The sequence below is a fragment of the Macrobrachium nipponense genome, chromosome 44, assembly GCF_015104395.2.
Source record: "Macrobrachium nipponense isolate FS-2020 chromosome 44, ASM1510439v2, whole genome shotgun sequence".
In the NCBI taxonomy this organism is placed as follows: Eukaryota; Metazoa; Arthropoda; class Malacostraca; order Decapoda; family Palaemonidae; genus Macrobrachium; species Macrobrachium nipponense.
Window position 1 is genome coordinate 25,996,517 of NC_087221.1, and position 27,500 is coordinate 26,024,016.

Sequence of the window (27,500 nt, forward strand, 5' to 3'; positions counted from 1 at the left end):
TCTTGCACTTGCATCTAAGGCTTTGTAGTGACAAGCGTATCCAAAACAGCGCGAAGAATTCGAGAAGTTAAACGGGCATTGGAGCTATTATATGTATCGGTTATATATATAGTCTATATATTTATATATATATATATACTAATAATATATGTATATATATATATATATAATTTTACATATATATATATGGTATATATATATAATACTTTATTATATATTATATATAATATATATATATGAGTACGTGCGCGTGCGTGTGTACTTGTATATATGCATTAATTATACACACATATGTATGTATATGTATATATACACATATGTATAAATATACATGGATTATTGATATATATATATATATATATAATATATATATATATATATATATATATATATATATGCACTTCCAATCACGCATCAAAATTCTAACTATTGTAACCAGGTGGCTCTCCCTCTTGCACAAATGATCAGGCTAACTTCATCTCTCGAATGGTACCTTACTCTTTAATAAGACAGAGATCACCGCTACATCACTATCCACCCCCGACAAACGCCTCAGGCCCTAAGTGACACCCGGTCGTCAGGATGTTTCACATATCGCCGCCTGGCTTAACGACCGTGACGTCCCCACAGCGTCACGGAGAGGAGTGACGTCACGGTGTGATCCCGCCAATGAGAAGTCGCCGCGTCACTCTGACGTCACGGATTTTCCGCCCAGGCGAGCCAGACTAGCTCGATTAGAGACTGTCACTAAATAGTACGTGTTATTCAGCAGAGGAATTTACTGTTATATGATAACACGACAGAATTCCTTAGAAAAGCGAGCTCGTCAAAACATTTTTGTTATTGGCCTCGCTCTTATGGGAAAAATAACAACTCAGGAATCTTAATAGACGAAATTGTCAGAAATTAGATTTTCTAGTGATATAATCTAGACAAAACCTAACCTTTTCCAGTTGTATATATATTTGATATAATTTATTTCATAAGCATTGTTTAAATGTCACTGTACTTTCAGATAATAAGATATTTTCGCTTTTAATAAATATATAATTCTTTGTTAAAAGCTTTTAGTTGAAAATTTTAATCGAAAAATTATTATTATTATTATTATTATTATTATTATTATTATTATTATTATTATTATTATTATTATTATTATTATTATTATTATTATTATGAGTATGTAATATTTTGAAATAATAATGATAACAGGGTTGAGATATGAATAAATAAGACAGGCAAATTGATAAAAACTAAAAACGTGATAATAATAATAATAATAATAATAATAATAATAATAATAATAATAATAATAATAATAATAATAATAATAATAATAATTCACGAGTCTTTGTGGCACAACAATCACTTCTATCATTCTATTTCTAAATTCTAATTAGGACTCTGCCAATCTCACGACCTCAAGCTTTCTTAAAAACTCTGCTTCTGAAAAAGTATTATTAAAATTTTCAGAGAAACAAATCAAAAGTTACGGATCACTAAACGAGATATAAAAACGGAAGAACAGAACAAAACCAGAAGAACAGAACAAAACCAGAGGAACAGAAGAACAGAACAAAACCAGAAAAGAGAACAAAACAAGAAGAACAGAACAAAACCAGAAGAACAGAACAAAACCAGAGGAACAGAAGAACAGAACAAAACCAGAAGAACAGAACAAAACCGGAAGAACAGAAGAACAGAACAAAACCAGAGGAACAGAAGAACAGAACAAAACCAGAAGAACAGAACATAACCAGAAGAACAGAACAAAACCAGAAGAACAGAAGAACAGAACAAAACCAGAAAAAAGGAACAAAACCAGAAGAACAGAACAAAACCAGAGGAACAGAAGAAAAGAACAAAACCAGAAGAACAGAACAAAACCAGAGGAACAGAAGAACAGAACAAAACCAGAAGAACAGATCAAAACCAGAAGAACAGAACAAAACCAGAAGAACATAACATAACCAGAGGAACAGAAGAACAGAACAAAACCAGAGGAACAGAAGAACAGAACAAAACCAGAAGAACAGAACATAACCAGAGGAACAGAAGAACAGAACAAAACCAGAGGAACAGAGAACAAGAACAAAACAGAACCAACAGAACCAAAACAAGAGGAACACCCAAGAAACAGAACACAGAAGAACAGAACAAAACCAGAGGAACAGAACAAAACCAGAGGAACAGGAGAACAGAACAAAACCAGAAGAACAGAACAAAACCAGAGGAACAGAAGAACAGAACAAAACCAGAAGAACAGAACAAAACCAGAGGAACAGAAGAACAGAACAAAACCAGAGGAACAGAACAAAACCAGAAGAACAGAAGAACAGAACAAAACCAGAAGAATAGAACAAAACCAGAGGAACAGAAGAACAGAACAAAACCAGAAGAACAGAACAAAACCAGAGGAACAGATGAAAAGAACAAAACCAGAAGAAAAGAACAAAACCAGAGGAACAGAAGAACAGAACAAAACCAGAAGAACAGAACAAAACCAGAGGAACAGAAGAACAGAACAAAACCAGAAAGAATAACGGGATACAATCCCGACAAAACAATAGAATGAGACCAAAAAGAATAATGGAATTAAAACCTTAAAAAGCAGTAATGTAAAAACCGACGGAACAAAAGAATAAAAAAACCATAGAATGATAGGATACATAAATAAAAACCGATGGATCAAATACAATAAAAAAATAATCGAATAAAAACCGATTACGCGAAACATTCCCGACAAAACAATAGCATGAGACCAGAAAGAATAATGAAATAAAAACCTTATAGAAAAATAGAGTAGAAACCAGCGGAACAATAAAAAAACGATTGAATAATTGTATATAAATGTACAATAGAATAAAAAACCACGGGATAAATGTGATAATAAAAAAATAGTCGAATGAAACCCGACGGAAGAAATATAATAGAAAAACGAACAAATCGACATAGCAGTACAATGAAAACCGACGGAAAAAAAATGACAAAAACCGACAGAGCAACAGAATAAAAATGAGTGAAACAAATATTAAAAACCGACTGGGTAAATGAACAATAAATTATCAAACAAATAAGAATAAAATAATGGGTAATACAATAAAACCCGACGGAAAAACATTGAAAAGCCAACGGAACAATAACATACAAAGACAACGACGGGAACAAACACAACAAAAAGGATCAAATAAAAATATAACTCAAAGAAAGGGCAAAAGGGACAAACGTGACCAGATCGATAAAAAAAAGGGAAAAAAACAGCAAAAGGACGAAAACAAGCAAATGAAGGGGTCGATACTGTTATGTCAAATACAACGCAAAGAATCATTAAAAAAATTGTAAAAAAAAAAAATCTTCTGGATGGGAGACATCAGCCGCTGCTACCTGTTGGCTATCCTAACCCAATGCCCTCGACAGGTACGACGGGTCACACACAAGTACGACGGGTCACACAAGTCACACCTCACCCCCGCCCCACCCACCAGGTTAAACAGGTATAATTCGTATAGCTAATACTACAGTCAGTCAGCCTCACCTGCAGCCATCACCAGGTAACACCAATGGCTACCTGTTAATTAGGCCCCTTTTCCCTAAACCTATACCCCACATCAGGTAACACCAGGTGCGACCTGTCGATCAACCTCCCCTCCCCCCCACCCCCAACAAAGTGCCCCACCAGGCACCACAGGTAAAATTCTTATAGCTACTAAAGTCGGTCATCCTCACCTCGAGACCTGCAGCCCTCACCATGTAACACGAGCGGAGACCTGTGATTATCCAACCTCTCTCTCCTGCTGTCTCCCATCAGGTGACACAGGTCGCTAGAGGCACTTCATAATCCGTCGTAAGGTCAAGGATCTTCACAAAAACCGCCGACATTACGGAAATTACAGGATAAGCTAAAATATCACAATATGATATTGTAGGTGTTGGAAACGACATGCTCTTAATAAGCAGAATGGGCGTCTCGTTATGGCGCATGCGTCAAAGACGTTCTTCACAGACGGAGATGATATTCCGATTTCCTGGCATCCAATACTCGCCCACAATACCCAGGTGCTTAATGGCAATATGATTAGTCATCTAAGAACTTTTTCAGCTGCGTCGCTGACACGAGCACCGGTTGATAAAAAATAATACTGAATTTCTCATGAATATGTTGTCTATAATGCGGCTCACGGGAAAAAGCTAAAAGGAAAAGGGGTGAAGCTAAAACTAAGGGGGGAAAGCTAAAAAAAAGGGGGAGTAAAAATTCATGTTTCATCAGTAAAAAAACGGGTTTGTCAAAGTCGACCAAAAAGAAAAAAAAACAGTGAAAATGTCATCGTAATTTTTCATTTGTCATCACGAGACATGGTCCCATCTCATGTGACGGAAATTCTAATTTACATGGAGAGTATGAATAAGCAATAGGGAGTGAAATAAACATTTTTATATATATTTTATATATAATATATATATCTATATATATAATAAATTTAATAGATTATTCTATATAATATATATATAACACTAAACACATAAATATGTCTCTCTCTCTCTCTCTCTCTCTCTCTCTCTCTCCATATATATATATATATATATATATATATATATATATATATATATATATATATATATATATATATATGTGTGTGTGTGTGTGTGTGTGTGTGTGCGCGCGCGTGTGTGCGCGTGTGTGAACGATTGGATGATGTTAATAAACAGAGTGTAAGACAAGGAAATAAAAGAAAGTATAAAATTTCTAGGTTTTTGAGTTATCATCATTATTTCATCTAATGTAAAGAGTCCAGCAATCTTACGGTACGAAAAAGGAAAATGTAAAAGGTAAAAGGAGAAAATAAAAAAAAGAAAGAGATACTGGCATCATATCTGTGGAGCAACTGATTTCTTATAAATGCTGAGAATGGGATTTTTCCATAAGAGTTTTATGAATAATTCTAAAGTTGTCTTATATAAAGTGAATTTTGTGTGTTTTTTTTTTTGTTTTTTTTTTTTTACATTTGTCATTCAGTTACTGCTTTCTTGTTTATTTTCATAACTGCTCTGCTTTGGGAGCTTTGAAGACTCATCAGAAATATAAACACTTGCGCTCAGTTTTAAATTCCAGTTGCATGTAATATTGTTATCCATATACTCGTATTGAAATGGTTTTTATTGTCTTAAGTATACGTAAGTATCATTGTCATATTGTTGTTGTTGTTTCTTCGATACTGATCTCTCTCTCTATCTCTCTCTCTCTCTAATAGTATACGTACCCGTCCCCCCGCCTCTCTCTCTCTCTCTCTCTCTCTCTCTCTCTCTCTCTCTCTCTCTCTCTCTCTCTGCTCACTTTTAAAATTGCTATTTCATTAATACTGTTGACCATTTTTCCTCGAACTGTTGTGAGACCAAATTTCATTCGAAATTCAGCCACCATCGAATTACATGGAATTCTGGGAACTATCTTTCTCCCCACCCCCACCACCAACGTAAAGCCATTCCAGTGACGTAGATTACCTGTTCCAAGCGAGAGATATTTGGCACGTAGACCTTGGTGGGAATCTATGTCAGCAGTACTCGAAAATACTTGGGAAGAGTGTAAATGGTTATATCCATATTCTCAGATGATAGATTTTTTTCACATTCAATAATTAGTCGTTAATGATTTTTGTTTTAAATAATACCATGCATAATATATGGATGATAATATACTGCTGATGATTTTATCCTTCCGCGTAAGTACGTTATTTGCGGTATAAGTGACGGGATACCACGGCTAACTATATCCATATTTATACTTGAAGGGATATTATGGAATTATTCTTACACAATCATAAATATTTAGACGTCACAAATTATTTGATCCATTTTCGTAAATGATCTAATTATTCAAAAATATTTGTCAATAATCTGAAACGTCTGGATATTGCAAATGGGTCTTTTTTTTTTTTTTTTTTTACTCGTAAACAGTTTAAAACTAGAAATTATTTTATCTATATCCTTGAACGGACGGTGCTGATAAATATTCGGACATTGCTTCTTAATCATACGGGATTAAGTCGAGTTTTTTTTTGTATATTTTGTGAATTAAAAAGGGGAAAGGAGTACTACTGAAATACTATTTTTTTCACATTTTTTTACAAAAGAAAAATTCAAAATTTTCTTTCACATGTCCTACTCGAATGAAATCATTCTCAGTACTTCTGATTTCTTGAACAGTTAAAATTTCCATTGAATTTTCTTTTGAAAGAGAGAGAGAGAGAGAGAGAGAGAGAGAGAGAGAGAGAGAGAGAGAGAGAGAGACCTTGCCTTAGAGACCTTACAGCTCGTTCGGGTTGCCCCAAGTCCCTCAGTATGAGGCACCTCTAAATGTCTACTAGAGAATTGCTAATGCACCTTCCGGTATATTATGCATCTTCCAAACTTGGATGGTCTGGGATACAGAGAGAGAGAGAGAGAGAGAGAGAGAGAGAGAGAGAGAGAGAGAGAGAGAGAGAGAGAGAGAGAGAGAGAGAGAGAGAGAGAGAGAGAGAGAGAGAGAGAGATGCGGGCCGGGGGCTACTGTCACCTTACGTAATTTGTCAAAAGGATAACAAAAACTTGCAGCGTGTCGGGAGACAGTGACGAAGCTTCTTCCTATGATAACAAGTTTCATCAATTCCCTTCCCTCTCTCTCACATGACATGATGACAGGGCGAAGGTGGGGTGGGGTGTGGTGGTCAAGAAAGGTCAACGAACCCCTGGAAAAGGCCAGTGATCTTGGTGCACAACAAGAATAAAATTAAAAAAAGAGAAAATTGCTTTTGCATTACTGAAAAATAATTCTCCATGGTAAGCTGTTCTGAACAAAAAAAAAAAAAAATCACATTAAATGAATATGTTTTCTCCCGTGGAATAAACATTCTATTTTCGGAATAGAAAAAACATTATCAAAATGAAACGATACAAATTCAAAGTCAGGTGCACTTAAAAGTTAATTAATTAAACACTCGCACATATGATTTTTGTAATATTTACTCACATTGTAACAACCAGAGTTCAGTAATCACCCCGACTTCGATGACCTTTTTCATGATATAAAGGTCGATGACCTTTTCATGATATAAAAGAAATATGTTTCACATTTTTAAAAATTTTCAACAAAGGAATAGTCAGTAAATTCACATTTCCGGTGCGATCAATATTCGAGTGGGTGACCGCAAAAATCGCACTCGTGAACATCTGAGGAGGGGCCATTGGCAGACGGGTAGCAACATCATCCCATTTAAACGGACAGAAATTTCATAGAAGGAGGAAAGGGTCACAATGAGACACAACTGAGTGATCGAGTATACCGTTTTCGAATCGTGTTTTTATCTGGTTTAGGAATTTCAGGGAATTCCGAAAAAAGAACCAAAAATAGGCCCCAACTATAACTGGTTCACTTAAGGCAGATTCTTGGATGAGCCCTATGCTTACGAGGCGTTTGTTTGGCGGCCGCTGATTGGCTGGGAGCTGCCTACCTCCTGGTACCAGCCAATCAGCGGCCGTCAAACGAACGTCTCGTAAGCATAAGGCTCATCCAAGAATCTACCTTAAGTGAACCATCTATAGGAACTAACACAGGAGGAAAAACAGCAAAATAAATTGGCATGACGAATATTATTCCTGTTGTTGTTGTTTTTGTAATGATAACAAACATCTCCGTATCATAACTTTTACCATAATCACTATTACACCGGAAATGAGTAGTATACCCTGATCAAACCTGAACGAAACAAATAAGAACTTTTCTTTTATCATATTCTGCTTTTATCCTCTTTTACCATTTTCATTCTTGATGTAACAAACGAGAACTTTGTCTTTTAAAATTCTCTGTTTCTATTTTCTTATATCATATTATTTCTTTTTTCCTCATTTCATGGACGATATATGATAGAATGTCCAAGAGAATAGACTAAAAACACTAAAACACAAATAGTAATAAGAGAGGTTTTCGTTGAGGAAATTATGCTTTATTATATAGCAATAATCCAAGAAATCTAGTATGAAGGAAGAGAGAGAGAGAGAGAGAGAGAGAGAGAGAGAGAGAGAGCTTGATGTCTTTAGTAATGTATAAACATAAAATATAATGCCAAAGGGAGCAATAGAATGACTAATATCATATTCATACATTCTTTAAAATATTAATCTGAAAAAAGGTAAAAAAAAAAATTATTAATAAGATTTTATTATGATCTGTAAATTTTTTCATTAGAAAATATTAATACTATATTGGAAATTTCCAGGCAATATCATAAATATGTTTTTAAGTGATTGCGATAACAAACTCTTATCACTTATCACCAAACACTATTTCAAAAACCTCCAAAGGATTAACAGCATCATAGACATTGAAGTTCCCAGAAATCATAAAAAGGCCACAGACTGGAGTCACACAATGATAAGCCATAAATGTTTGTATGTAATAAAATCAAGTAAAGAAAATTGAGTTTCCTGTACAGCCACTACGGTGTATAATCAAGGCCACCAAAAACAGATCTATCATTCTTTGGTCTCGGTATAATGCTGTACGAGCCGCGGCACGCGAAACTTTAAACCAAGGCCCGGTGGTGGCTTGGCCTATATGGTTGCCAGAAGCAAGATTATGGCTAACTTGAACCTTAATAGAATAAAAACCTACCTAGGCTAGAGAGGACTGCAATTTAGTATGTTAATGATTGGAGGGTGGATGATCAACATAACAATTTGCAGCCCTCTAACCTCAGTACTTTTTAAGATCTGAGGGTGGATAGAAAAAAGTGCGGACGTCCCAATAGTTTTCTTTCCAGTAAACTTAAAAACTGACTCGGTACTTTTAGTTCAAGAATACTGTGGGTTATGCCCCTACTCTCTTAATCAAGAACTGTTTCGAAGCAGTGCCTTCAAGTCATCAGGAATAGTAATTAAAGTATTTTATTTGGTTTTATGCATTATCAATCGCATCCAAAACGAACGTTACGTCGACAACTCGCACCATAAAATGTCTGAACGTCCCACCCCCCACCCACACACAACAATAACATCAAGGAACAATCCTGGCTGGCCCCGCCCATCATACGTCACTGCTGGGAGGTATGCTTTTATTTGTCCTGAATAAATCTATCCACTGTTCACTTATGTACCGTTTTGTACATCGAACTATAATTCTCATGGTTTTAAAAAGGTAACAATAATAAATCCAGGTTTGGGAAGAACGAGCTCACCTATTCTCCCGCCAAAATGAAAAGGATTCAAGAGAAAACGACTACAACTCCCCACCCCCTATACACCCCGAACCCCGGAACATAGTGTATTTGATTAGAATACTTCACTTAATTCTAACATAGTTATGAGTTCTACTGTTTTATTATTTCCTAGCTATTTGTAATCCTATTACTCAATATTGATCTTATATTGATTAAGTTTAATTGTGTCTTTTCATAATTTTTTAATACATTTATAGAGACATGTAGTCTCGTGAAATTTATTGAAGAAGGCTGGAATATGAATTGAAAATACCATTCATCTTTAAGTGAGTAATATCACTTAACAGGATACTCCTGCCACTTCGTACGTGTTCATTTTAAACTAGAACCGTTTCTGTACTGGAGTATAACCGAATATTTTCTTGCACCCATTAACATTACCACACTGACGGTCCGCACTACTGCAGAATCGTTTGCTGGTATAAAGCCACCGTAACCTTAATCTGCCCCACTGTAAGACTCTAAAGGCCCCTCTCCCCCTTACAGGATGACGTCCACCGGACTAGTATGAACACTGAAACTGGAGTTAGCGTCATCAGCGAAGGAAATTCCCCCGCTGACGGAGGAAAGCTGTCCTACCGCGCCAAGGTCCTCACGGGGATTGGAGGAGGAGGTGGTGGAGAAGAGGGAGGAGGTGGGGGAAGTGGAGGAGGACAAGGAGGAGGAGGAGGGGGAAACGCCGCTGCCAAGCCTTCAAAGACCGGAAGAACACTCGAAAGCGGAACCCATGGCAGCCCACCGGTTATCAGACTCCTAGTACTAGGTGGTCATGGAGTCGGAAAGTCAGGTAGGTGCTATTGCCAAAAAATAGTCTGATGAGCATTCTCAGTAAGCTATCTAGTAGTATGGATCACTGTTTACTGGAACATTTTGACGGTATTATTTATATTTGGCTCCAGGAATTCTTAACATCCCGTTTTCCTTAACTTTATGCATTTGATCTGTTTGTCAACCTAATTTCCCACAGAAGGATATACATAAAGAAAATTCCCTTGTGGCGTCTGAATGGGTGAATGTGATTTCCTTTCTTCTAAAAATAAATTAATAAATAAAGAAATTCCATCTCATGTTTCCTATTAGAAAACATTACAGGCAACGGGACGTTAACAATGCCAAGCAAAATTCACACATGCACTCACATACACGAACACACAAACATAAGACAGACAGGACGGGAAGAAAAAAATAATAAAACAGAATTTCCAGTCTGAATATTGAGTAATTTCCAAACTGCCAAAATCAATAAAGTAAAACAAAATGCTTACCTCAGCAAGCCGAAATGACCCAGTTTCACCTGGGTTGAAGGCGTCTCATGCATCTCTGGACCGATGCCTTCGAACACCTTTGACCAGGTGTAACCCACTTCCGTTCAAGGCCAGTTTTGGACGACCTACTTTCGTTATTGACTTTCCGGAAAGGACGCATATCTTTACCGGGACCAGAAGGAGAAGGACACCTTTTAGGATACAGATTTTCGAGAGAGCAAAGGAGGGGAAATCCGACGGTGTCCGTGTGGCCTCCTTTCGGGAGGCTTTTCTCTGAAGTCTGTGAAGAAAAGGATAGATTGCAGTCAGTGTAAATGTCTGTTCAATGGCGGCTGTGATACATGAAATTGAAAGTTGAATAAAAAAGATACAAGAGGATTTGGGCCTAAACAAGAGACGTACAAGCTACGGTCGTAAGAAGTATTTAAAATTACATTTCAACCAATCCTGAATTACCCAAACTAAAAGAATTAATAAAAAGAAAATATCAAGAATATCTCATGTTCAAAGATAGGCTATAAATCAAGATCAAAATAGTAAAGGAACTGATTTCACATGAATAATAATTCAGTTATTTATATAGGATACAAGACACTAAATTGTAAGAGAGTAAACATTTGAGAATTACAAAGCAAATATCTTTTCAGAATAAAAAAAATAGGGGATCGGGGCCGTAGGTTGGGTGAGAAAAATAGAATATATATAATTTTTTTTCATAGTTTGATTCTTGGGGTAAATACCCAATCATGCTTATCCAACTTTAGATGGGGAAATTCATGTTGAAAATACACGAGCATTTAGATTATTATCTTATTATTATTAGTTTTTTTCTTTTTATTTATTTATTTTTTTTTGTTTTTTTTGGGGGGAGGGGGGGGGGGTGTTTAACACAGTCCTCTAATTCGACTGGGTGGTATTTATAGTGTGGGGTTCCGGGTTGCATCCTGCCTCCTTAGGAGTCCATCACTCTTCTTACTATGTGCGCCGTTTCTATGATCACACTCTTCTGCATGAGTCCTGGAGCTACTTCAGCCTCTAGTTTTTCCAGATCCCTTTTCAAGGATCTTGGGATCGTGCCCAGTGTTCCTATGATTATGGGTACAATTTCCACTGGCATATCCCATATCCTTCTTATTTCTATTTTCAGATCTTGATACTTATCCATTTTTTCCCTCTCTTTCTCTTCAACTCTGGTGTCCCATGGTATTGCGACATCAATGAGTGATACTTTCTTCTTGATTTTGTCAATCAACGTCAAGTCTGGTCAATTTGCACGTACCACCCTATCTGTTCTGATACCATAGTCCCAGAGGATCTTTGCCTGATCGTTTTCTATCACTCCTTCAGGTTGGTGCTCGTACCACTTATTATTGCAAGGTAGCTGATGTTTCTTGCACAGGCTCCAGTGGAGGGCTTTTGCCACTGAATCATGCCTCTTTTTGTACTGGTTCTGTGCAAGTGCAGGACATTCGCTTGCTATGTGGTTTATGGTGGTTCATTTTTCGTATTGCACTTTCTACATATGGGAGAGATGTTATTTCCGTCTATCGTTCTTTGAACATATCTGGTTCTTAGGGCCTGATCTTGTGCCGCTGTTATCATTTCTTCAGTTTCCTTCTTGAGCTCTCCCCTCTGTAACCATTGCCATGTGTCATCGCTGACCAGTTCTTTAGTTTGTCTCATGTATTATCCGTGCATTGGTTTGTTGTGCCATTCCTCTGTTCTGTTTGTCATTCTCCTGTCTCTGTATATTTCTGGGTCTTCGTCTACTTTTATCAGTCCTTCTTCCCATGCACTCATGAGCCACTCGTCTTCACTGATTTTCAGATATTGCCCCAGTGCTCTGTTCTCGATGTTGACGCAGTCCTCTATGCTTAGTAGTCATCTCCCTCCTTCCTTTCGTGTTATGTATAGTCTGTCCGTATTTGCTCTTGGGTGTAGTGCTTTGTGTATTGTCATATGTTTCATAGTTTTCTGGTCTATGTTGAGGAGTATCTCCGGGGTTGAGTTTTGACTTGAGTATCTTCCCTGATCGTGTCCGTCATCTCTTGGTGTGTTATATCCCCTCCTTCCATTATTCCCAGGTATTTGTATCCCGTCTCATCTATGTGTTTGATGTTGCTCCCATCTGGTAGCTTTATCCCTTCAGTCCTTGTTACTTTGCCCTTTTGTAAGTTGACTAAGGCACATTTTTCTGTTCCAAACTCCATCCTTATGTCCCCAGATACAATCCTTAGAGTCTGGATTAGGGTATCTATTTCCTTGATGCTCTTACCATACAGCTTGATGTCATCCATGAACATTAGATGGTTAACTCTGTTGCCTCTTTTCTTGAGTTGGTACCCAGATCCATCTTCTGCAGTACTTTTGTCATGGGAATCATGGCTAATACGAAGAGTAGTGGGGACAGTGAGTCGCCCTGGAAGATCCCTCTCCTGATATTAAACTCTGCTAGTCTTATTCCAGAGCTTGTAAGTATTGTATTTCAGTTGCGTATTGTATCATTATTATTATTATTATTATTATTATTATTATTATATTATTATTATTATTATTATTATTATTATTATTAAAAAAAGAAACTCATAACCAAATTTCGGTGAACAATCGCATTCAGAAATAATTAAAGGTCAAAGAAGGAACCAAGAAGTTCGAAAATACTTGGCTATTTGCCATTTTTCTCAGTGCAGCTTAATCGTTCTGCTTTACAAACGATCTTTATATCTTTCATCATCATTATTATTATTATTATTATTATTATTATTATTATTATTATTATTATTATTATTATTATTATTATTATTATTATTATTATTATTAAGAAGATAAACACTCATTCATATGGAACAAGCTTGCTAGGGCCACTGACTTAAAATCCAAAAGCTTCCAATGAATATGACGTTCATTTGAAAGAAGTCACAGATGGATAACAACAGGAAATACGACAGAAGAGATTCAGTTAGAAAACAACTAGAATATATATATATATATATATATATATATATATATATATATACATACATATATATATATTATATATATATACTATATAAAATATATATATATAATTATATACTATAATGTATACATATATATATATATATGTATATATATATATATATATATGGTATATATATATATATATATATATATATATATATATATATATATATATATATATATATGAGTAAATTAAAAGAGAAATAGATAAAAAAATATACATAAATTGTTTAAATACAAGGTGAATTGTTTAAGGGTGGTAAAGCAACGCATCTTCGCTTGAACTTTCAAGATTTTAATTGCTCAACATCCTCAGGGAGGTATAAAAGAACTTTGGAAATGAGAAGTTCGACAGCGTGCCGCATTTACTGCATAATAACAATAATAATAACAACAACAATAATAGTGTCGCATTTACAGCACAATATACTAATAAATAATAATACTAATAATAAAATAAGTAAGTAATCTAATAATAATAATAATAATAAGTTCGACAGCGTGTCGCATTTACTGCACAATAATAATAATAATAATAATAATAATAATAATAATAATAATAATAATAATAATAATAATAATAATAATAATAATAATAAATAATTGATGTCGTAATACCATGGGACACCAGAGTTGAAGAGAAAGAGAGGGAAAAAATGGATAAGTATCAAGACCTGAAAATAGAAATAAGATGGACATATGGGATATGCCACTGGAAATTGTACCCATAATCATAGGAACACTAGGCACGATCCCAAGATCCCTGAAAAGGAATCTAGGAAAACTAGAGGGTGAAGTAGCTCCAGGACTCATGCAGAAGAGTGTGATCATAGATACGGCGCACATAGTAAGAAAAGTGATGGACTCCTAAGGAGGCAGGATGCAACCCGGAACCCCACACTATAAATAAATACCACCCAGTCGAATTGGAGGACTGTGATAGACCCCCCAAAAATAATAATAATAATAATAACAGTAACTTGAATCTAAAATGGATAATCAAATCAAGTTATGTATCTTCACAAATTTATCTAAAAATATGTCTAAACAGTAATAATAATAATAATCTAATAATAATAATAATAATAATAATATAATAATAATATAATAATAATAAGAATAATAATAATTAAGTAATAATAATAATAATAATAATAATAATAATAATAATAATAATAATAATAATAATAATAATAATAATAATAAATATTATATTTATGATTATTTTTAAAGTTTTCATGACACACACCAATACGTACACCTTTGATACCTAATTCTGTAAAAGGTCTTTCAATATATAATTCTGTAAATGGTCTTTCAATATACAAATCTGTATAAGGTCTTTAAATATATAAAGCTGTAAAGGGCCTTAAAATATAAAAAGGTGTAAAAGGTCTTTCAATACAAAATTCTGTAAATGGTCTTTCAATATATAATTCTGTAAATGGTCTTTCTATATATAATACTGATAAGATCCATCGAACAAAGAATAAGGGCGATATTTGCTTGCACGAAGCACGGATGGAAAATCCGACGCAGAATCTTAAAATAAAATACAGTCGAAAAAGAAGAAGAAGAAAAACAGCATCCTCATATAATATATCCTGGCAATACCTGGCTTCATGTACAGGTATAAATAGAAGAAGCAGTAACAATACTATCTCGGCCGGGAATTATGGTCTATAACCTGTTCAGAGAAGAATTGCGATGGACTAGGAAATGGATACTAACCTTAATAAAAGGTGTGATAAAAAGAACTGTTTGGGAGAGGGTGGGGGTTGGGGGTAGGCCGGGGGTAAAGGAGGCGGGTGGGGTTGGGGTTTTGTCATTATGAAGCAGGTAGGGGGAAAAATGAATTGAGCAGGAAATAGCGACAATGGGGAAGACCAAGAATAGCTAAGGAACTGAAGTCTGAGATATATTTAGAGAGAGAGAGAGAGAGAGAGAGAGAGAGAGAGAGAGAGAGAGAGAGAGAGAGAGAGAGTTATTTCGGCATATCTCATCTCCTTTTTCTTAACAAGTATATTCACTTCTTTAAAATATTGTTGATTGGTAATAAGTTACTCTTAGGATATTGTGTATGGATACGTGCCAATAATAATAATAATAATAATACGACAGGGATGATGAGGTATCAAACAACTGCACACGAAGAAACACCGACGAAGTAACAGAGAGGACGGAATGGGTAGAAAAGACTAGACAATGGATGGAGCCAGATACAGAGAGAACAAAGATCCCCTCCATGAAAGCCTACAACACCAAGAAATTAAGGGAGAAAACAAGTGAAGTCAATGAAATAATGGGCATAATACACACCACCAGTATCACAGAAACAAATAACTTGGTATATGCAGGAGCAAGATTAGTAGCAGAACTGATGGGGATTCGAACACCAACACCACCAGCACAACCAACCCAACAGAAACCAAAACAGCAACCTCCTTGGAAAAGGCGCCTGGAAAAGCAAATCATGGTGATGAGATCTGACTTGAGTAAACTGAAAGAGATGGCAGAAAAAAGGCTAAGAAGCAAGAAAACAAGGGAGGAACTCAACGAGAAATACAAAGTACAAGAGAGGGGACTAAACAACACAATAGAAGATGTAAAACAGAGGCCAAAGCACATAAGATCCAACGGTACATGAACAGGGATAAGGGATACCAACAGAACAAACTATTCGGAACCAACCAGAAAAGACTATAGAGCCAACTAAGAGGGGAAGACAACCACCCAGAAATTCCTGAAGCCGAACCAAGTAAGAGACTCTGGGAAAACATATGGAGCAATCCGGTATCACACAACAAACATGCAACATGGCTCCAGGAAGTCAAGGAAGAAGAAACAGGGAGAATAAAACAAAGATTCACAGAGATCACGACAGACACAGTCAGATACCAACTAAAGAAAATGCCAAACTGGAAAGCCCCAGGTCCCGATGAAGTCCATGGATACTGGCTCAAAAACTTCAAGGCCCTACACCCACGAATAGCAGAACAACTCCAGCATTGTATCTCAAATCACCATGCACCCAAATGGATGACCACAGGAAGAACATCCTTAGTACAAAAAGACAAGAGTAAGGGAAATATAGCCAGTAACTACAGGCCTATCACCTGCCTACCAATAATGTGGAAGTTACTAACAGGTATCATCAGTGAAAGGCTATACAACTACCTAGAGGAGACAAACACCATCCCCACCAACAGAAAGGCTGCAGAAGGAAGTGTAGGGGCACAAAAGACCAGCTCCTGATAGACAAAATGGTAATGAAGAACAGTAGGAGAAGGAAAACCAACCTAAGCATGGCATGGATAGACTGTAAGAAAGCCTTCGACATGATACCACACACATGGCTAATAGAATGCCTGAAAATATATGGGGCAGAGGAAAACACCATCAGCTTCCTCAAAAATACAATGCGCAACTGGAATACAATACTTACAAGCTCTGGAATAAGACTAGCAGAGGGTTAATATCAGGAGAGGGATCTTCCAGGGCGACTCACTGTCCCCACTACTCTTCGTAGTAGCCATGATTCCCATGACAAAAAGTAACTACGGAAGATGGATGCCGGGTACCAACTCAAGAAAAGAGGCAACAGAATCAACCATCTGATGTTCATGGACGACATCAAGCTGTATGGTAAGAGCATCAAGGAAATAGATACCCTAATCCAAACTCTAAGGATTGTATCTGGGGACATCAGGATGGAGTTTGGAATAGAAAAATGCGCCTTAGTCAACATACAAAAAGGCAAAGTAACAAGAACTGAAGGTATAAAGCTACCAGATGGGAGCAACATCAAACACATAGATGAGGCAGGATACAAATACCTGGGAATAATGGAAGGAGGGGATATAAAACACCAAGAGATGAAGGACACGATCAGGAAAGAATATATGCAGAGACTCAAGGCGATACTCAAGTCAAAACTCAACGGCAGAAATATGATAAAAGCCATAAACACATGGGCAGTGCCAGTAATCAGATACAGCGCAGAGATAGTGGAATGGACGAAGGCAGAACTCCGCAGCATAGATCAGAAAACCAGGAAACATATGACAATACACAAAGCACTACACCCAAGAGCAAATACGGACAGACTATACATAACACGAAAGGAAGGAGGGAGAGGACTACTAAGTATAGAGGATTGCGTCAACATCGAGAACAGAGCACTGGGGCAATATCTGAAAACCAGTGAAGACGAGTGGCTAAAAAGTGCATGGGAAGAAGGACTAATAAAAGTAGACGAAGACCCAGAAAAATACAGAGACAGGAGAATGACAGACAGAACAGAGGACTGGCACAACAAACCAATGCACGGACAATACATGAGACAGACTAAAGAACTAGCCAGTGATGACACATGGCAATGGCTACAGAGGGGAGAGCTAAAGAAGGAAACTGAAGAAATGATAACAGCGGCACAAGATCAGGCCCTAAGAACCAGATATGTTCAAAGAATGATAGACGGAAATAACATCTCTCCCATATGTAGGAAGTGCAATACGAAAAATGAAACCATAAACCACATAGCAAGCGAATGCCCGGCACTTGCACAGAACCAGTACAAAAAGAGGCATGATTCAGTGGCAAAAGCCCTCCACTGGAGCCTGTGCAAGAAACATCAGCTACCTTGCAGTAATAAGTGGTACGAGCACCAACCTGAGGGAGTGATAGAAAATGATCACGCAAAGATCCTCTGGGACTATGGTATCAGAACGGATAGGGTGGATACGGGCAAAACAGACCAGACGTGACGTTGATTGACAAAGTCAAGAAGAAAGTATCACTCATTGATGTCGCAATACCATGGACACCAGAGTTGAAGAGAAAGAGAGGGAAAAATGGATAAGTATCAAGATCTGAAAATAGAAATAAGGATATGGGATATGCCAGCAGTGAGACATCGTACCCATTAATCAATGGGAGCACTAGACACGATCCCAAGATCCCTGAAAAGGAATCTAGAAAAACTAGAGGCTGAAGTAGCTCCAGGACTCATGCAGAAGAGTGTGATCCTAGAAACGGCACACATAGTAAGAAGAGTGATGGACTCCTAAGGAGGCAGGATGCAACCCGGAACCCCAAACTGTAAATACCACCCAGTCGAATTGGAGGACTGTGATAGAGCAAACAAAAAAAATAATAAAATAATAATAATAATAATAATAACAATAATAATAGTAATGTCATGCTACGTGAAAATAACTGCCGAAAAAATAGACCACATATAATGCCCTTTCTGCCCACCTGCAAAAGAAAACATATATCTATTTTACCGTCCGTATACCCAATGGTTGCTAATGGTATTTCCTTCCCAAGGGCACTGCATATTTGTAAAATTTTAATGGCTGCGGTTGACTTTTACTTGGTGGCCTGTAGGAAGAGAGAGAGAGAGAGAGAGAGAGAGAGAGAGAGAGAGAGAGAGAGAGAGAGAGAGAGAGAGAGAGGAATGTTATATATATATATATATATATATATATATATATATATATATATATATATATATATATATATATATATATATGGGACATTCTTCTTTATATCTGTCTACAGAGAGAGAGAGAGAAGAGAGAGAGAGAGAGAGAGAGAGAGAGAGAGAGAGAGAGAAATGGCATGTGAATAAAATGAGAGAGGACCTCACTAAACGCAATACTTATTAAGGAGTCTTCTATATGTGCAATTCCTACCCGTGGGAGTGGCGGAACCAGTTGTATAGTGGAAATGAAATTTTAGAGCCTACATTGTTGTTATAACCTTTCCTTTCCAACAACTTTTGCCCACCACATTTCGAAGCCTACTCCCCTGTTCCTTCTTACCATCTTCTTTTCTTTTCTTTTTCTTTTCTTTCCACACGACCAAACCATCTAACACTGTAATCAGTCCTTTTATCTACACCAACCTTTTTGCAACTCATTCATAATTAAATATTCCTCACATATTTTGATTCAGCTTGCAACATACGTATATACTAAGAAACACAATTCACCTGTATGGCTTCATCATATGCTATTAGGTCCAGAAGTAATAAACGCGTACATAAACATACATAAATACTTACATACACACATGCGTATACATTATATGAATATATATATATATATATATATATATATATATATATATATATATATATATATATAATGAGAGACAAAAAGGCATTAATAATGATTCTTGTTTTCTTCCCTTCCAGCTATAACAGTTCGGTATCTTACCCGCAGATTTATTGGCGAATATAAATCTCAAGTTGGTAAGTAAAATGTATTATTTTTCTGCTGTATTTATTTCTTTACATCTCTTGAAAATAAACACACACACGCGTGTACATACGTGCACGTATAATATATAAGATTTGTGAGTATTATAACTGTAAAATACATCTATATATATGTATACATACAAATGTGTGTGTGACATATATGTCACTACAAAGCCTTGAGCTCCAACTACAAAGAATTTGAAGAAATTTTGATGTCCGGCAGCGGGAAACGAACCTGCGATACCAATATCACGACGATGGTTGCCTTCCCGACCTGACCACACATACATAAATATGTAAACATATACATAATATACATGTCGAATATATATATATATATATATATATATATATATATATATATATATATATATATATATATATATATATATATATATATATATATATATATATATATATATATATATATTGGAAAGAGGAGGATGTACACTAAATTACATTTGATGCAGGTCTTGATCAGTTAACTTGAATATTTATTTTCATTATAGTAAACAGTATCTGTAAAAGTCTCCAGTGCATGGAGAAATATTTTAACTGATTTCTGTACTTGAACAAAAACTTGAAACCCCATGAAATATGCACCTAACTATTAATAATAAAGAAATGGCAAGTCATCAAACAGAAAAAAACAGTAGTTAAGTGACATCCGTTGCGTTACAACCTTTGTGATTCGCATATATCATAGTTTACTTTCTTAAAGATCAGTATGTCCAATTTAATTGGCTAATTTCGCAATGATGGTAAAATTGAAGAAAATTCAAGCGAACGAACAAATAAAAAAAAAAACAAAGCCAGCAAATGGTTTGCGAGTACATGAATAATTATATCAGAAGATAAGCTGATAGGTTCACCTTAGAGAAACTTACTTTTATTGCAGGACAATCGATGGCTTCCGGAAGTAGTTCCTCTGATAAGGTTAATAATTAACTTTTCACCTACTTTCTCTCTCACTCTCTTTCTCTCCCTCTCTCTCTCTCTCTCTCTCTCTCTCTCTCTCTCTCTCTCTACATACGCATAGTAACAGTAGACTACAGGCGTCAAAGATAAAATCAGAAGAAGACGAAGATAGACAACGACGGTCAAAATATTTATTTTGTGAAGTTATGAATTAGAGATACGTTGGGGATAATTTGACTGGTATACCGTAGGTTGAAAAAGTCTTCAATATACTAGTGAATAAATCGTTTTTTTTTAATGTGGAATCACCATTACAGAAACTGGAAAAGAGAAAGATTAATGAGGATGATTCTTCACATATTCAAGAACTGTGATACCCAAATAGATTCTCTCGAATTGGAATTGATTGAAAGGCAAATGTACAACGACCAGCTAAATAATATGGAATGGAAAGTATTGTTAAGAAAGGTGGAAAGTAAGGTGAAAGAGAATATGAATGGCGGACAGTAAAAGGAATGAAAAGGGGTTGCAGCTAAGGGCCTACAGGACGCTGAAATGAACCTTACGTAATGCCTACAGTGTACCGCGTGATATGCGCTGACGGCCAGGCTGTATATGACGTGGAATTCAAATAAACTGATAATACATTATTATGAACTCTACAGCTATACGAACATAAACCATAGTATGATAATAAAACTGTACCCGAAAGATTTTCTTGGTTTAGAGTTTTATATGAAGAATATTAGGCATGAAATTGCAGGATAGAGCGAGACATGATACCATAATGAAAATGTTGAAGTTCCAAGGGGAGATAGAGATGGCTTGGAGAAAGTACGCAATACTACACTACCAGTTGGACTCCTTTGCTTACCAGAAGAGTTGGAAGACACCGGTCCATTTGGGTGAGAACTATATATATATATATATATATATATATATATATATATATATATATATATATATATATATGATATATATATATATATATATATATATATATATACATATATATATATATATATATATATATATATATATACATATATGTATATATATATATAGTATATACATATATATATATGATATATATATATATATATATATATATATATATATATATACATATATATATATATATAAATAAAGGTTTTTTTGCGACGAAGGAAAAAAATGAAAAAGCGAGATAGCCGAGTACTTTCGGTCCTATTCGGACCCTTTACTGAGGCAAACTGATTTTACAAAGAACACCATAGTCAAAAGAAGGCTTAATATACAGAGAGGATGAGTCGCCATAGGCTAGCCACACCTTGAAGGATACCCGCAGTAAACAAGTGATTCTTCCAGAAAAACAGTACATTTTGAAAAAAACACGGGAGCATATACAATTTAATATCATGAATTTTTACACAAATTTTCCCAACAAAAATTATTATTAATGAAAAGACGAAAGAAAATATAAATATATATATCTAGCAGAGAGAGAGAGAATATCGAACCAGAGAGAGAGAGAGAGAGAGAGAGAGAGAGAGAGAGAGAGAGAGAGAGAGAGAGAGAGAGAAAGAATTAATAACTATATACATGTGGGAATAATTTTTTAGTTGTTCATTTATTTTGAGGTCCTTCATAAACATCTTACAAATATATGGGTCCAAATGGTACATTCCCAGACTAAGATTTAGGTTGTTTTTATTAGTGATTTGTATAATTGCCGATTCCAGTAAGTCTCTCAAAAAATTCCATATATATAACTTTTTGAGAAACACCTCCCGAATATCACACTTATCCCCTTAAAATGGTACCGATATGTCGATGATATCTTAGTAGTCTTACCTGGTGGTATCGATGTAAATGATTTACTGTCTAAATTGAATAATTTAGTGCCATCCATAAATTCACTGTTGAAATTGAAAATAACAATGTCATCCCTTTCCTAGATGTATTAATACATAGAGAATCTTTCTAATGCAAATTCAGTATTTATAGAAAACCCACAAATAATTTAACATATGTACATTTTTATTCTGGCCACCATCTTAATATTAAAATTACAATTTTTTTTCTATGTTCCTACGCGCTTTGCGTATCACGAGTCCACAATACCTGGACCAAGAAATAGAATACATAAAAAAGATAGGAAACGATCTCTGCTACCCACCTCATTTAATTGATTTATGTTATCAAAAAGCTCATAAAAAGTTTTATAATGTTGCTATTAATGAAAATGAAATGGCTAAAAATGTACTTAGCTTACCTTATTTTCGTGGATTTGAAACCATAAAATCAATATTTAAATCGTTTAATGTTAATGTAGTGTTCTCTTATCACAATACCATTAAGAATAGTCCCGTACCAAATAACAACATCATTTACAAAATTCCTTGTAAGGATTGCCCATCGTTTTACGTTGGTCAGTCTAGTAAAAATTTATGTGTTCGGATTAAGCAGCATATGTATTCAGTTAGAACAGCCCAGACTTCAAATGCACTGTTTATCCATCTGAGTGAAAAATCTCATTGTATTAATTGGGGTGATACCTCGGTAATTGCTAGATCTAATGATTATGTTTCAAGAAATTTACTGGAATCGGCAATTATACAAATCACTAATAAAAACAACCTAAATCTTAGTCTGGGAATGTACCATTTGGACCTATATATTTGTAAGATGTTTATGAAGGACCTCAAAATAAATGAAGAACTAATAAATTAGTCCCACATGTATATAGTTATTAATTCTTTCTCTCTCTCTCTCTCTCTCTCTCTCTCTCTTTCTCTCTCTCTCTCTCTCTGGTTCGATATTCTCTCTCCCTCTTTCTCTTGCTCGATATATATATATTTATATTTTCTTTCGTCTTTTCATTAATAATAATTTTTGTTGGGAAAATTTGTGTAAAAATTCATGATATTAAATTGTATATGCTCCCGTGTTTTTTTCAAAATGTACTGTTTTTCTGGAAGAATCACTTGTTTACTGCGGGTATCCTCCTCTCTCAAGAGTGAAAATCACCCTTATGGCTAATCTGGTAGTGTCAGTTTGTATATTAAGCCTTCTTTTGACTATGGTGTTCTTTGTAAAATCAGTTTGCCTCAGTAAAGGGTCCGAATAGGACCGAAAGTACTCGGCTATCTCGCTTTTTCATTTTTTTCCTTCGTGGCAAAAAAAAAACTTTATTTATACATAGCATCACGTTTTTATATACTTCGTGATCAAGTTATTCACACACACACACACACACACACACACACATATATATATTATATATATATATATATATATATATATATATATATATATATATATATAGATATATATATAAAACATACTACTGTGCCCATTTTAGTCTGATTCCTAATGTATAGAATTTTAATTGTTCCCTGTTTTTAGCCCTGAAGATGGGATTTGTATCCCGAAACGTAGGTGATGCATTTAAATAAAGTTTTAACTGAAAAATGCTAAAGTTTCTCTAGCCATACTGTTCCTATTATATATATTTATACATGTATGTATGTGTGTGTATGTGTGCGTGCTGTCTTAAACAGGAAGCCCCCCCCTCAACCAACAAACGCAAATTGATATCTGACACATACTTTGTTGCCATGCAAATTCTCAGGCGCTACAATAATTTTAATAACAGCAGCCCGAAGGTCGAACGAATTATACTTCTTTCGATGGATATAGATAAGGACGCCCTCTCTCTCTCTCTCTCTCTCTCTCTCTCTCTCTCTCTCTCTCTCTAGGTAATTATCCCCTCCTTGTTACCAGCGGAGCCTGAGATAACCTCCCCCCTGTCTAATAGGTGTAATTCGCGTTCACTTTTATCGGACCAGGAACTAATGATATATTGATCGCAGTTGGTAAGCCAGCAGAGGGAGTCGGTGATTGCTTAGTTACCCATACATGCGAAATCCCGTTTTCTATGAGATCCAAAGAGACCTCCTTTGATAAGTTTGTTTGTTTCTTTAATAATTCTAACGTAATCTGGTGTTGCAGAGAAACCAAAATAAATAAATAAATAAATAGATAAAGGGAAAGGAGGAACGAAGAGAATAATAATAAAAAAAGGAATAATAACAAGAATTTTTCTTTTTTCAAGTGCGCACGCGTGATATGTTTGATAACTTTTGCCGATGCAAATTATATAATGGCACGAGCCATTCGTTCGCTGTCGCCAACGTTCTTATCAACGTGAATATTTCATTACTACTTCCGCTTATGACTGACATAATGTTAGTCCTCCAATTAGGTTCAAAGAGCGAATGTCTTAGGAGCTGATAATTGTAGCTTAAGTTGGTCAAGTTATATTACAACAACAACAACAACAATAATAATAATAATAATAATAATAATAATAATAATAATAATAATAATAATAATAATAATAATAATAATAATGATATTAAACAATTCTTATTATTATTTATATAATTACTATACTCTATTATTATCAATATTATCATTATTATTATATTAATATTACTATAGTTATTATTATTTGATAATACTATTACTCCTCCTACTATATAAAGAAGACATAAATATGATAGAACCCACCAGATAATAATAATAATAATATTAATAATAATAATAATAATAATAATAATAATAATAATAATAATAATAATAATAATAATAATAATAATAATAATAATGCATGCAAAAGTCATAAAAACCAAGAGTGAACCCATCAAACAAAACAACATAAACTTTTAATATAAGAAAAGCAATGAAAATGGAAAACGAAAATTTCAGTAAGAGACTTAATCAAACAGCTATAACAAAAGGGATACTTACACAACAATAGTACAGGATTCAAAAGCAAATTACAACGGAATTGCGACCTTGGTTGCATCCATAGGTATAATCCCATTTACTGGAATTACGTCATCTGAAGATAGTGAGTTATATTGAGTTAGTATGATGCCTTTATATATAGTAAAAAAATGAAAAAAAATAAAATACATGCCACACAAATAACAACACATGCAAAATGAAAACAACGAACCGAACAGGCCATTATTAACTGATTGTGAGCTATAGACTGGCGTCACAATATCTATGGTCACAGACTAGTGGTAAGGCCAGACAAACAAAATAGCCCGAAGAGGAATAACATCTATAATCATCTCAGTTCTGAACAAAGAGGAATAATAATAATAATAACATTAACGCATAAATCATACTCTAAACGACAAAGCCAATCTAATCATAACTTTAAAAAGTCACAACAATGTAATTAGAGCAAAACGGCACAACTAATATAATCATATTATCAAAACGTCACAACAATGTAATTATAATATCAAAATGTCACAGTAATGTAATTACAGCAGAACGTCACAATCAATGTAATTATAACATCTAAACGTCACGCCAATGGACTATAATTGCAAAACGTCACAACCAATGTAGTCATAATATCAAAATGTCACAACAATTTAATAACAGCAAAAAGCCACAACCAATGTATCATAATAGCTAAACGTCACAACATGTAATCAGAGCAAAACGTCACACATTATGTAATTATAAGATCAAAACTTCAGGACAATTTAATTACGGTAAAAGTCATAACCAATGCAATTATAACAGCAAAACGTCACGCCAATGTCATTATTGCAAAACGTCAAAACCAATGTAATTACAACATCAGGACATCACAACTATTGTGACTACAATATAACAAACTAACAACCAATGCCCTTTAAGGAGCAGCAATTAAAATTACCACATTATTGACGGGAAAAGCATCAGAGCAATAATAAGTAACATCATCAACAAAATAACAACAACAAAGGAAGAAAAACAACAGAAAAATAACTATATTTATTTCATAAACGGAACAACGAAAAGGAAAAATAAATGAAATACTTTCGTCATCAGCAAAAATATGCAAGATCTGATTCGTCAAAGCAACAATAACACACTGGAAATCCTAACAACTTTAACAAGAAACAAAAAAAACAACATTCAAAGTTACTACATATATATATATATATATATATATATATATATATATATTAATATATATATATATATATATATATATATATATATATATATATATATATATATATATATATATATATATATATATATATAGATATATATTAGCTTCAAACAACATTACATTGTAAACACTTATAACAATATAAAAAAATTACAAACTTGGAGTAGTCGTCTATCGAAGAAACAACTAAATAAAAGTTCACAGAAATGAAAACCAAAACATCCCAACTAAACGAAGAAGCGGCACAATCCCTTTAGGTCAATATCAATAAGACTTGAAGAAGAAAAAAAAAAACATCCAACAGCAAAGACAACACCAACAACGACGACATCCAGAGCAGCATCAAAAGCATTTGAAGTTACCGAATTAGCAGCGTCTTCCATTAACACATACACACACACACACGCGCGCGCCACGGATTCCAGTACAGACAGCACACACACACACACACAGCCAATCCACCCATCGATTCTAGGCCAATTGCTCGAACGACTTTCCAGGAACCTGGATTCGCCCCGAGAAACAGGAAACGTGGCATCTAGGAGGCACCGCGCGGGAAAGGTGTGGCTGAAGGTTGGGTTTAAAGATGTCTTGGGATTGGGGCGCGTGTGCGCGTGTGTGTGTGTGATGTGTGTGTGAAAGAGAGAATTTACAAGTGAAGAAGCAGAGTAAGAGAGTAGGGAGATAATCGGTAAGGTTTTGATCAAAAAGTAGTGTTTCGTAGAGAGAGAGAGAGAGAGAGAGAGAGAGAGAGAGAGAGAGAGAGAGAGAATCTTTACAAGTGGAGAATC

At 35.0% G+C, this 27,500-nt stretch overlaps 1 protein-coding gene across 1 annotated transcript in view; it reads left to right on the forward strand.

The window, feature by feature from the left end:
• LOC135204114 (uncharacterized) overlaps positions 1–27,500 on the forward strand; it is a 173,089-nt gene that overhangs the window by 124,248 nt on the left and 21,341 nt on the right. The window contains exons 2-3 of the mRNA XM_064234118.1: positions 9,735–10,035; positions 19,716–19,772. Coding sequence (XP_064090188.1) covers positions 9,735–10,035; positions 19,716–19,772 — 358 coding nt within the window. The remainder of the gene's footprint in view (positions 1–9,734; positions 10,036–19,715; positions 19,773–27,500) is intronic.